Source organism: Oncorhynchus keta, chromosome 25 (genome assembly GCF_023373465.1).
Source record: "Oncorhynchus keta strain PuntledgeMale-10-30-2019 chromosome 25, Oket_V2, whole genome shotgun sequence".
Taxonomy (NCBI): domain Eukaryota; kingdom Metazoa; phylum Chordata; class Actinopteri; order Salmoniformes; family Salmonidae; genus Oncorhynchus; species Oncorhynchus keta.
The window spans coordinates 40,201,023-40,214,145 of record NC_068445.1 but is presented as its reverse complement, the minus strand read 5'-3'; the positions used below and the strand labels follow the sequence as shown (position 1 = coordinate 40,214,145).

Genomic DNA, 13,123 nt, shown 5'->3' with positions numbered 1-13,123 from the left:
AAAACATGCAATTATGTCCAACGCATATTAGAAAACACTCCAAAACACTCTACAGCATGTTAGAAGACACTCCAAAACACTCTATAGCCTATTATAACACTCTCTAAAACAGTTCAAAACACTCCATAGCATATTATAACACTCTCTAAAACACCCCATAGCATATTAGAAAACACTCCAAAGCATATTAAAGGGGTAACTTCCTCTTTAACGCTCAGTGTCAAGCAGAATGGCATCAGGTCACATTTTTTTGAGACTTTGATTGGTATGACTCGACCAGGGATTGAATCCTTCCAATCTCAGGGTGGACATTCTACCACAGGGCCACTGACTTGCTGCTACTGTTATAGTGACTGTAATAGTAGCAGTACTAGTAGTGTAGAAGGCACAATGACACTACTGTAGTTGGAGGAAAAGAAGGAAAGAGAGCAAGGAAAGGAAGTTGGGAAGTTGAGCAAGGAAATGAGAAAAGGAGTAGAGGACAGGAAGCTAGGAAATGAGAAAAGGAGTAGAGGAAAGGAAGCTAGGGAAGGAGGAATGGAAGATGTGTAAGACCAAGAAATTAAGCTAGAAAAAGAGGAAAGGTAGCTAGGAAAATATAGGAGGAAAGGGAGCTCGGAAAGAAGGAATGGAAGACAGGAAATACAAAGGAAAGGAAAGTAGGAAAGGATAGAATGAAAGGGAGCTATGAAAGGAAGCTAAGGAAGGAGGAAAGGAAAGGGAAATAAGAAAGGAGGAGAGGAATCCAGGGAAAGAAAGGAGAAAAGGAAGTAAAGGGATCAAGGAAAGGAAGCTAGGATACCGAACAGATGCATTTCTAAAAGTCATTGCGATAAATTCATTTTTACCTTCTTTTTTTATGAGAACTGAGGATGTCCTAATCTGAAGTCAGTATCTTAAATCTGCACAAACCTATCTGTAAAAAAACTGTCTAATATGTGAGGTCACTCACAAATAAAGTCAGCGGCGCAACAGGCACATTTGAATGACCTCACAAGACTAATGTAATTCAAGAAGATGGAATATACAAGTCACAAATGTTGTCATTGTCGTGTCTTTACTATCATTAACTGAAGTATTATAGTTATCAAAGATTCTCTGTAATTAGTTACTGCGCGATCAACTGATTAATCACATAACTAATTAACTAGGAAGTCGGGGCAACAAGGAAAAATATTCAGATTACAAAGTTATCATTTCCTAAAATAACTTTTCAGACATTTTATCTGATCAATTAGTCTTCGAATTAATGAATTATTTACTGTACCTCACGTTAGTCTCATCCCAAACGTCATAAATTGTTGGTTATCTGCACGAACCCAGTCTTCACTATGAGTCATCCATACATCAATTGTCTTAAATCGTGTATTTATTACTAACTAAGTAATTCACAGAAATGCATAAACAAACAAACAAGGTAAATGTGGTTACACAAAATGATAGGAGAATGTGCCCTAGTGGGCTAAACCAGCATGGCGGCTTGTTAGACAAAGGGGAAGTTGCGGTCGACAAAGAAGTCACTACAGAGTGATAATTATAACAATTAAAATGCTAATCCTTTACACATGAACGCTCATTCATTCGGGAACAATTGCAATCAATATATATATTTACGATCAGTTTTGTCGTCTTGATCGCTGGTGAAAAGTTTGTGTCTTTCGTAGAATTGTCTGTCTCTCTCCCCCTCTCTCTCTGTCTTGGTTAGAGGGGATAGTTCAAAGTGACATTCGTTATAGAATGGATGTTTCCGCGGTTGTCGTTCTTCGCGTTCAATGATACCGAATTCCTAGCTGCAGACTAGTAATTAATATCAAAGACTTATTCTCATTCTGTCGGTATCGATAGTCTAAGAGCTTAACCACGTGGTATGGTTAAAAGATTCAACATGGTCTGCAACCTTTAGCCATCGGGTAATTGAGGTAAGCTAAGTCTGCTGATCATTTCTCAAAGTTGGGTTTTATTCGGAATGGCAGAAAAGGAGCTGTCCCAGGATGTCTGACCCTAACTGGGCTCAGGGGCGGTCCAGGATGTCTGACCCTAACTGGGCTCAGGGGCGGTCCAGGATGTCTGACCCTAACTGGGCTCAGGGGCTGTCCCAGGATGTCTGACCCTAACTGGGCTCAGGGGCGGTCCAGGATGTCTGACCCTAACTGGGCTCAGGGGCTGTCCCAGGATGTCTGACCCTAACTGGGCTCAGGGACGGTCCAGGATGTCTGACCCTAACTGGGCTCAGGGACGGTCCAGGATGTCTGACCCTAACTGGGCTCAGGGGCTGTCCCAGGATGTCTGACCCTAACTGGGCTCAGGGGCTGTCCCAGGATGTCTGACCCTAACTGGGCTCAGGGGCTGTCCCAGGATGTCTGACCCTAACTGGGCTCAGGGGCTGTCCCAGGATGTCTGACCCTAACTGGGCTCAGGGACGGTCCAGGATGTCTGACCCTAACTGGGCTCAGGGACGGTCCAGGATGTCTGACCCTAACTGGGCTCAGGGGCTGTCCCAGGATGTCTGACCCTAACTGGGCTCAGGGGCTGTCCCAGGAGGCCTGACCCAAACTGGGCTCAGGGGCTGTCCCAGGAGGCCTGACCCTAACTGGGCTCAGGGGCTGTCCCAGGATGTCTGACCCTAACTGGGCTCAGGGGCTGTCCAGGATGTTTGATCCTAACTGGGCTCAGGGGCTGTCCCAGGATGTCTGACCCTAACTGGGCTCAGGGGCTGTCCCAGGATGTCTGACCCTAACTGGGCTCAGGGGCTGTCCCAGGATGTCTGACCCTAACTGGGCTCAGGGGCGGTCCAGGATGTCTGACCCTAACTGGGCTCAGGGGCGGTCCAGGATGTCTGACCCTAACTGGGCTCAGGGGCGGTCCAGGATGTCTGACCCTAACTGGGCTCAGGGGCGGTCCAGGATGTCTGACCCTAACTGGGCTCAGGGGCGGTCCAGGATGTCTGACCCTAACTGGGCTCAGGGGCGGTCCAGGATGTCTGACCCTAACTGGGCTCAGGGGCGGTCCAGGATGTCTGACCCTAACTGGGCTCAGGGGCGGTCCCAGGATGTCTGACGCTAACTGGGCTCAGGGGCTGTCCCAGGATGTCTGACCCTAACTGGGCTCAGGGGCTGTCCCAGGATGTCTGACCCTAACTGGGCTCAGGGGCTGTCCCAGGATGTCTGACCCTAACTGGGCTCAGGGGCGGTCCAGGATGTCTGACCCTAACTGGGCTCAGGGGCTGTCCCAGGAGGCCTGACCCTAACTGGGCTCAGGGGCTGTCCCAGGATGTCTGACCCAAACTGGGCTCAGGGGCGGTCCAGGATGTCTGACCCAAACTGGGCTCAGGGGCGGTCCAGGATGTCTGACCCAAACTGGGCTCAGGGGCGGTCCAGGATGTCTGACCCTAACTGGGCTCAGGGGCGGTCCAGGATGTCTGACCCTAACTGGGCTCAGGGGCGGTCCAGGATGTCTGACCCAAACTGGGCTCAGGGGCGGTCCAGGATGTCTGACCCTAACTGGGCTCAGGGGTGGTCCAGGATGTCTGACCCTAACTGGGCTCAGGGGCTGTCCCAGGATGTCTGACCCTAACTGGGCTCAGGGGCTGTCCCAGGATGTCTGACCCTAACTGGGCTCAGGGGCTGTCCCAGGATGTCTGACCCTAACTGGGCTCAGGGGCTGTCCCAGGATGTCTGACCCTAACTGGGCTCAGGGGCTGTCCCAGGATGTCTGACCCTAACTGGGCTCAGGGGCTGTCCCAGGATGTCTGACCCTAACTGGGCTCAGGGGCGGTCCAGGATGTCTGACCCTAACTGGGCTCAGGGGCGGTCCTCTGATTTAGTTCAAATCAAAAGGGAATTGTATTTTTCTTCATTAAACAGTCCACAATCATATTACACAATTATACAAACAGTATCATACCCACTCATTCCTCTAATACAATTAGATGTAAACCTCATCTGAGGCTATTATAAACAGCGTTAGGGTAATGTGGCCACACCGTCTCCCATGAGCTTCCCCAAGTTGTGACAAACTGACCAGTTCGTAGCTGGATTCTTCAATCTTTTACACTTTCTCCGGAACATGAAATGTGTTCGTACCTCAAGTTCTGTGAGGTGGAAGGATTTCCTTTGTCCTCTATGAAAGTGTACCCTCTCTCTACTATGTGGCAGGGTCTTCTCAGGATTTACGACCTCTGACCACAGCAGCCTAGTTGAAGGAGGCAAAGGGGGGAGGCAGAGGGAGAGTTGGATGGGGTTGCTATACCCAAAGAGGCCAACGTCATGACATCATATTTACAAAATCTGAAACTAAGTATTTCGGAGAGCTCCCTGACCATATTGTGGGTTCCCTTGCTGATGGTGTTGCTGCAGTTTCCCAGCAATGTCATCACAGGTTGGATCCTAAAGATAACTTATTGTAATATAACATAAGGACTTAATTATCACCATGTGGAAATGTTCCCCTTTATAAGGACCTTACCCAGTCACCCTGTCATAATTATACCAACCCCTGACACCACATGGAGATTCACAGCTGGCCAGATCTCAGTAATGTCTCTAAACCAAACTGTATAGGGTTCTCAGTAATAGCTCTTAACCAAACTGTAAAGGGTTTTGTGTAACATACGGTCAAAAGTTTTGTATTTATCTGATAAGCTGATTATGAATGAAGGCCAAACCTTAGAATGCATTTTTTAATATTAAGCTCAGGTTTAATCACAATATTGGTCTACCGTAAGGGTAAATGTTGAACGGTAAAAATGTTTGACGTAAAATCTATGTTTGAGTCCCAAATGGCACCCCATTCCCTATATAGAGCACTACTGGTCAAAAGTAGTTCACTATAAAGTGAATAGGTTGTAATGTGGGACAAAGCCTTGACACACTACAGTTATATAACTCACTCTGTGGCGCCACATACAAACACTGTCTCTGGCTTCAATAGAAGCCTCTTCCAATGCTGTGGAGAGGGCTGAAATCCATCATTAAAGCTACAGATGTATAATCACTGACAAATATTAAGACGGTTCAGGGTTCCTGCACCAGGAAGCATTCCAACTACGGGCTCCATCTGTAACTGTGGTGGAACAGGTCCCCAGCCGGTCGTCAGCTGATCTGTAACTGTGGTAGAACAGGTCACCAGCAAGTCGTCAGATGATCTGTAACTGTGGTAGAACAGGTCACCAGGAAGTCGTCAGATGATCTGTAACTGTGGTAGAACAGGTCACCAGGAAGTCGTCAGCTGATCTGTAACTGTGGTAGAACAGGTCACCAGGAAGTCGTCAGATGATCTGTAACTGTGGTGGAACAGGTCCCCAGCCGGTCGTCAGCTGATCTGTAACTGTGGTGGAACAGGTCCCCAGCCGGTCATCAGCTGATCTGTAACTGTGGTAGAACAGGTCCCCAGCCGGTCGTCAGCTGATCTGTAACTGTGGTAGAACAGGTCACCAGCAAGTCGTCAGATGATCTGTAACTGTGGTAGAACAGGTCACCAGGAAGTCGTCAGATGATCTGTAACTGTGGTAGAACAGGTCACCAGGAAGTCGTCAGCTGATCTGTAACTGTGGTAGAACAGGTCACCAGGAAGTCGTCAGATGATCTGTAACTGTGGTGGAACAGGTCCCCAGCCGGTCGTCAGCTGATCTGTAACTGTGGTGGAACAGGTCCCCAGCCGGTCGTCAGCTGATCTGTAACTGTGGTGGAACAGGTCCCCAGCCGGTCATCAGCTGATCTGTAACTGTGGTAGAACAGGTCCCCAGCCGGTCGTCAGCTGATCTGTAACTTTGGTAGAACAGGTCCCCAGCCGGTCGTCAGCTGATCTGAAACTGTGGTAGAACAGGTCCACAGGAAGTCGTCAGCTGATCTGTAACTGTGGTAGAACAGGTCCCCAGGAAGTCGTCAGCTGATCTGTAACTGTGGTAGAACAGGTCCCCAGCCGGTCGTCAGCTGATCTGTAACTGTGGTAGAACAGGTCCCCAGGAAGTCGTCAGCTGATCTGTAACTGTGGTAGAACAGGTCCCCAGCCGGTCGTCAGTTGATCTGTAACTGTGGTAGAACAGGTCACCAGGAAGTCGTCAGCTGATCTGTAACTGTGGTAGAACAGGTCCCCAGCCGGTCGTCAGCTGATCTGTAACTGTGGTAGAACAGGTCCCCAGGAAGTCGTCAGCTGATCTGTAACTGTGGTAGAACAGGTCCCCAGCCGGTCGTCAGCTGATCTGTAACTGTGGTAGAACAGGTCCCCAGCCGGTCGTCAGCTGATCTGTAACTGTGGTAGAACAGGTCCCCAGGAAGTCGTCAGCTGATCTGTAACTGTGGTAGAACAGGTCCCCAGCCGGTCGTCAGTTGATCTGTAACTGTGGTAGAACAGGTCACCAGGAAGTCGTCAGCTGATCTGTAACTGTGGTAGAACAGGTCACTAGGAAGTCGTCAGCTGATCTGTAACTGTGGTAGAACAGGTCCCCAGCCGGTCGTCAGCTGATCTGTAACTGTGGTAGAACAGGTCCCCAGGAAGTCATCAGCTGATCTGTAACTGTGGTAGAACAGGTCCCCAGGAAGTCGTCAGCTGATCTGTAACTGTGGTGGAACAGGTCCCCAGCCGGTCGTCAGCTGATCTGTAACTGTGGTGGAACAGGTCCCCAGCCGGTCGTCAGCTGATATGTAACTGTGGTGGAACAGGTCCCCAGCTGGTCGTCAGCTGATCTGTAACTGTGGTAGAACAGGTCCCCAGGAAGTCGTCAGCTGATCTGTAACTGTGGTACAACAGGTCCCCAGCCGGTCGTCAGCTGATCTGTAACTGTGGTAGAACAGGTCCCCAGCCGGTCGTCAGCTGATCTGTAACTGTGGTAGAACAGGTCCCCAGGAAGTCGTCAGCTGATCTGTAACTGTGGTAGAACAGGTCCCCAGCCGGTCGTCAGCTGATCTGTAACTGTGGTAGAACAGGTCACCAGGAAGTCGTCAGCTGATCTGTAACTGTGGTAGAACAGGTCCCCAGCCGGTCGTCAGCTGATCTGTAACTGTGGTAGAACAGGTCACCAGGAAGTCGTCAGCTGATCTGTAACTGTGGTAGAACAGGTCCCCAGGAAGTCGTCAGCTGATCTGTAACTGTGGTAGAACAGGTCCCCAGCCGGTCGTCAGCTGATCTGTAACTGTGGTAGAACAGGTCCCCAGGAAGTCGTCAGCTGATCTGTAACTGTGGTGGAACAGGTCCCCAGCCGGTCGTCAGCTGATCTGTAACTGTAGTAGAACAGGTCCCCAGCCGGTCGTCAGCTGATCTGTAACTGTGGTGGAACAGGTCCCCAGCCGGTCGTCAGCTGATCTGTAACTGTGGTAGAACAGGTCCCCAGGAAGTCGTCAGCTGATCTGTAACTGTGGTACAACAGGTCCCCAGCCGGTCGTCAGCTGATCTGTAACTGTGGTAGAACAGGTCCCCAGCCGGTCGTCAGCTGATCTGTAACTGTGGTAGAACAGGTCCCCAGGAAGTCGTCAGCTGATCTGTAACTGTGGTAGAACAGGTCCCCAGCCGGTCGTCAGCTGATCTGTAACTGTGGTAGAATAGGTCCCCAGCCGGTCGTCAGCTGATCTGTAACTGTGGTAGAACAGGTCACCAGGAAGTCGTCAGCTGATCTGTAACTGTGGTAGAACAGGTCACCAGGAAGTCGTCAGCTGATCTGTAACTGTGGTAGAACAGGTCACCAGGAAGTCGTCAGCTGATCTGTAACTGTGGTAGAACAGGTCACCAGGAAGTCGTCAGATGATCTGTAACTGTGGTAGAACAGGTCCCCAGCCGGTCGTCAGCTGATCTGTAACTGTGGTAGAACAGGTCACCAGGAAGTCGTCAGCTGATCTGTAACTGTGGTAGAACAGGTCCCCAGCCGGTCGTCAGCTGATCTGTAACTGTGGTAGAACAGGTCCCCAGCCGGTCGTCAGCTGATCTGTAACTGTGGTAGAACAGGTCCCCAGGAAGTCGTCAGCTGATCTGTAACTGTGGTAGAACAGGTCCCCAGCCGGTCGTCAGCTGATCTGTAACTGTGGTAGAACAGGTCACCAGGAAGTCGTCAGCTGATCTGTAACTGTGGTAGAACAGGTCCCCAGCCGGTCGTCAGCTGATCTGTAACTGTGGTAGAACAGGTCACCAGGAAGTCGTCAGCTGATCTGTAACTGTGGTAGAACAGGTCACCAGGAAGTCGTCAGCTGATCTGTAACTGTGGTAGAACAGGTCCCCAGCCGGTCATCAGCTGATCTGTAACTGTGGTAGAACAGGTCACCAGGAAGTCGTCAGCTGATCTGTAACTGGATGCACCTGAGCTCAATTTCGAGTCTCATAGCAGAGTCTAATGTATTTCTGTTTTAGATTTTTAATACATTTGCTAAAATGTTTTTAAAAAATCTGTTTTCACTTTGTCATTATGGGGTAATGTGTGTCGATTGACAAGAAAAAAAAGTTTAATGAATTTGAGAATACGGCCGTAAAGAACAAAATAGAGAAAAAGTCAAGGGGTCTGAATACTTTCTGAATGCACTGTATATAATGATTAGTGGTATTACTGATTAATTACAGATTCTATACAGTACTGTTTACCATGTCCACCATTAGTAATGACCTCTCCCTCACCTAACTGTTGATTCACTGGGCTGGCCTTTTGACATTATCTGGAATACAATTTGTTCAATCAGCACTGCAGATAGTATCAGAATTTGTTGTTACACCTTATAGGCTCAAATAGGTCTCGTGGTAATATAAGGTGTGTTCTCATTGGTTAAGTAGTCCTACATACCACCTGTGGGTCATCGTACCACCTGGGTGTGGGTGTGTGGGAGGGGGGGGGGGTGAAATCTTTATAAACAGCTCGATGGCACAATAAGGACCATCAGCAGTTGGGTGACTAGAGGAGACAGACGTCCAGCTCGACTATCTAGGTAAGACATGATCTTAGTCTTCCACCTCTCTCTCTCTCTCTCTCTCTCTCTCTCTCTCTCTCTCTCTCTCTCTCTCTCTCTTTGTGTGGGCGTCCATCTTACCTTTGTTATCTCTGTAGACTGTGGCTGGGATTCACTTGATTGCAGACAGTAAGGGGCTTTCCAAAAAGTGCATTTAGATAAAAATTGATTGTCAGTTTGGTTGAGTACACTGGATGACTTCTCAGCCAGGTTTGCTGTCAGAACTGAATGTGTAAAACCATGGGACTGACAGTTTCTAACCTTTTGCCGTCTCCTCCGGGGCTAGCAGGGTAGCCTAGTGGTTAGAGTGTTGGACTAGCAACCGGAAGGTTGCAAGTTCAAATCCCCGAGCTGACAAGGTTGTTCTGTTGTTCTGCCCCTGAACAGGCAGTTAACCCACTGTTCCTAGGCTGTCATTGAAAATAAGAATTTGTTCTTAACTGACTTGCCTAGTTAAGTAAAATAAAAAATAATTGAACAAAAACAGTTTGTAGTGTTAGTTTCAAAATCTTATGGACATGTTAATACCTTCCCCTCCTCTCACCTCCCCTCCCTTCCTCTCCCCTCCCTTCCCCTCCTCTCCCCTCCCTTCCTCTCCCCTCCCTTCCTCTCCTCTCCCCTCCTCTCCCCTCCCTTCCCCTCCTCTCCCCTCCCTTCCCCTCCTCTCCCCTCCCTTCCTCTCCTCTCCCCTCCCTTCCTCTCCCCTCCCTTCCCCTCCTCTCCCCTCCCTTCCCCTCCTCTCCCCTCCCTTCCCATCCTCTCCCCTCCCTTCCTCTCCTCTCCCCTCCCTTCCCCTCCTCTCCTCTCCCCTCCCTTCCTCTCCTCTCTCAGACAGTGTACCATGGCCTCTCTCTCTCTGTCCCTGGGACTGCTGGTGCTATGCACCCTGGCTCTTGTACACTGTGACCTGAATGGCGGCCCTGTCAGAGTGTATGATATTCGTGCCTCCAACCTGAAACGATGGCTATTCATAAAACCAAGCCCTTACGTCAAGGTGAATGTATTAATTTATTTCAACTTTATTTAACCAGATCAGTCAGTTAACAAAACAAACTGTCAGGTGGGGAGATAAAACAGAAGTACAGTGATGTTACAGACAGGACAGACATCATAACACAGAAGGACAGAGACACAGCAATAATCAAACAGTAAACAGTAAACAGTAGACAGTAGACAGTCAGCTGTCATTTGTTTGGATATTAAGTAGCCTACAGTGACATGTGACCATGAAAATGTCAGTGATTGGCTTGTTACTTGTTAGGTGAAGTAATAGTAAAAGAAAAATGAACAAACAATCAAATGAATGAATTAATTATAATATACATATACTGGTTCCTCATTCAAGTGAGCCAACTGTACATACATTAGCAATAATTTAGTATTTAAAACCTCTCTAGGCTAGGTGGGACGGTAACGTGACCAACATCCAGTGAAAGTGCAGGGTGTCAAATTCAAACTACAGAATTCTAAATATTGAACATTCTTGAAAATACACATGCATTATGTCAAAATAAAGCTTAACTTCTTGTTAATCCAGCCGCGGTGTCAGATTTCAAAAAGGCTTTATGGCGAAAGCAAACCATATGATTATCTGAGGACAGCACCCCACCATACAAATGCATAGCAATCATTTTCAACCAGGCAGGTGGACGAGACAAAAGTCAGAAATAACGATATAATTCATGCCTTACCTTCTTCTGTTGGCACTCCAAAATGTCCCAGAAACATCACAAATAGTCCTTTTGTTCGATAAACTCCTTTTTTATATCCCAAAAATGTCAATTTATTTGGCGCGTTTGATTCAGAAAAACACCGGTTCCAACTCGCCCAACATGACGACAAATGATTTAATAAGTTTCCTGTAAACTTAGTTGAAACATTTTAATCAACTTTCCTAATCCACCCTAAGGTAACTTAAAATGTAAACAATCAATACAATTTAAGACGGAATATAATGTGTTCAATAGCAATAAAAATCAAAGTGGAGCAAGTTACAGGTCTCGCGCCCAAAACAAAGGAGTCCACATGGCTTGACTCTCATTCTGATTAGCCGTACTTCTTAACCAGTTGCGACGAGCAAACCCGTATCCGGGAGCGTAATCAAATGCATTAGCATAACGCAATAAATATATTCTAACACAAGCTTAGCCTTTTGTTAACAACACTGTCATCTCAGATTTTCAAAATATGCGTTACAGCCAACGCGAGACAAACATTTGTGTAAGTTTATCATGGCATAATGCTATGCTAGGCTCTGCTGGCAGCAGGCAACATTTTCACAAAAATAAGAAAAGCAACCAAATTAAATAATTTACCTTTGAAGAAGTTTGGATGCTTTCATTCAGGAGACTCCCAGTTAGATAGCAAATGTTCCTTTTTTCCAAAAATATTATTTTTGTAGGCGAAAAAGCTCCCATTTCTTCACCATGCTTGGCTGAGAAATCGACCGAAAAATGCTACAACTATATCGCCAAACTTTTTTCAAAATTTAGCTACATAATATCGACAGAAACACGGCAAACGTGTTTTTAACAAATATATTCGATAATATATCCGTCGAGGCAGTTGGTTTCTCATACATCATTCTGTGGCACTCACAGACAATATCAGTTTTGGAAACGTCAGAGTGTCTTCTTTCAAAAGCTGTCAATTATATGCATAGTCGAGCATCTTTTCGTGTTTAAAACGGGAACGTTTTTCATCCAAAAATTAAAATAGCGGCCCCTAAATCCAACTGGTTAATTTCTCAAAGGAAAAACATCAACCAATTTCTAAAGACTGTTGGCATCTAGTGGAAGCCATAGGAACTGCAACCAGGTGCCTCATAAATCTAGTTTACCATATAAATTCAATTGAAAACACAGTGAACTCAAAAAAATAAATAATCCTGGATGGTTTGTTCTCAGGGTTTTGCCTGCCAAATAAGTTATGTTATACTCACAGACATAATTTGGAGTGTTTTCTATCCAAATCTACCAATTATATGCATATCCTAGCTTCTGGGCCTGAGTAGAACGTGGTTTACTTTGGGCACGCTTTTCATCCGGACGTCAAAATACTGCCCCCTATCCCAAAGAAGTTTTAATAATTTAAAAAAAGTTTAATAAAGTCTACTGACAACATTATCTTCCTTAGGTGTGGTGCGGTTCATCCTTTCATGGCAAGAGCAACACTCTGGAGGATCAGGAAAACCCCATCTGGGCCGACCAGTTCAACTTTGCTAACATCCTTCCCAACTCTGTCCTGACACTGGAGGTGAGTTTCCCACCTTACTATGCAAAGCGTTTTGAGCACTGGAAAATCACTATGTAAATCCCATCAATTATTATTACGATGATGAAAAAGATGATAATGATGAGGAGGAGGAAGATTATTATGATGATTTTTACTATTATTGTTATTATGATGATTATTATTATTAGGTGTGGGATGATGTCATCGGACTAGATCACCACATGGGAACCTGCAAAATCACCATCCGCCCGGGAACACACAGTGAGATCTGTCAGCTGAAGAGAGGCACCGTCTACTACTCCTACAGCTACGGCTACGTCTACAGTTACTAGATGGAACAGTTTGATGATTAGATTGTAACCTATGACCTTTGTCACCCTTTCACTCATGTATTAATTTCCTTGTAGCATTAAAAAAACGTGCTTCATAGCAAGATGTTCTCAGTCGGTCTTAATCATGTTTCTGAATTGTTTTATTTCTCAGAAGATGCCTTAGAAGATGGTACACAGCATATTATTATAGTTAATCAATATTTCTACTAGTTTTGAGATCTTATGTCAAAACCTTTAACCATTCGACATTTAACATTTACAGTGTCACGACATCACAACTCTCTCTCTTCACTGCCATGGAGTGGAGAGAGAGAGACCGTGGAGAACAAAGACATTATTCTTCCCAAAACTCCTAATCCCCGAAATTGGGGAATTAAACAATATTTGTATTTTTGAGAATGTAGGAATAGACTGTAGACACTTAAGCATTTCCCAGTTTAGGTCACCTAACGGAACGAACTCTGAAACGAGATGGGGGGGGGAATCAATTCACATATGGTGTCCAGGGCACAGCTAGAAAATACTTATTTCTGGAGAGAATAATTTTTCAAATTAGAAGTTCGAACTGTTTGGGCATAGACCTGGAAAGTATGACAGAACTTTGCAGGCTATCTCTGCAGTAGATTGCAACTCCTC

At 46.5% G+C, this 13,123-nt stretch overlaps 2 protein-coding genes across 3 annotated transcripts in view; one reads left to right on the top strand and one right to left on the bottom strand.

Moving 5' to 3' along the window:
* LOC127911786 (perforin-1-like) overlaps nt 1-1,833 on the bottom strand; it is a 30,396-nt gene extending 28,563 nt beyond the window's left edge. The window contains exon 1 of the mRNA XM_052479397.1: nt 1,615-1,833. The gene's annotated coding sequence lies outside the window, so the exon portion shown is untranslated. The remainder of the gene's footprint in view (nt 1-1,614) is intronic.
* Nucleotides 1,834-8,755: 6,922 nt separating this feature from the next.
* Nucleotides 8,756-12,584, top strand: LOC127911785 (perforin-1-like). 2 transcript variants are annotated; one of them, XM_052479391.1, is made up of 4 exons: nt 8,756-8,900; nt 9,753-9,915; nt 12,057-12,176; nt 12,344-12,584. In XM_052479391.1, exons 2-4 carry the CDS (start codon nt 9,763-9,765, stop codon nt 12,485-12,487), a joined length of 417 nt encoding a protein of 138 aa, XP_052335351.1. In that variant the 5' UTR covers nt 8,756-8,900; nt 9,753-9,762; the 3' UTR covers nt 12,488-12,584. The 2 variants fall into 2 exon arrangements, with proteins under 2 accessions (XP_052335351.1, XP_052335350.1); XM_052479390.1 differs by having other exon boundaries at nt 8,815-8,900; nt 9,757-9,915.
* Nucleotides 12,585-13,123: the final 539 nt, after the last annotated feature.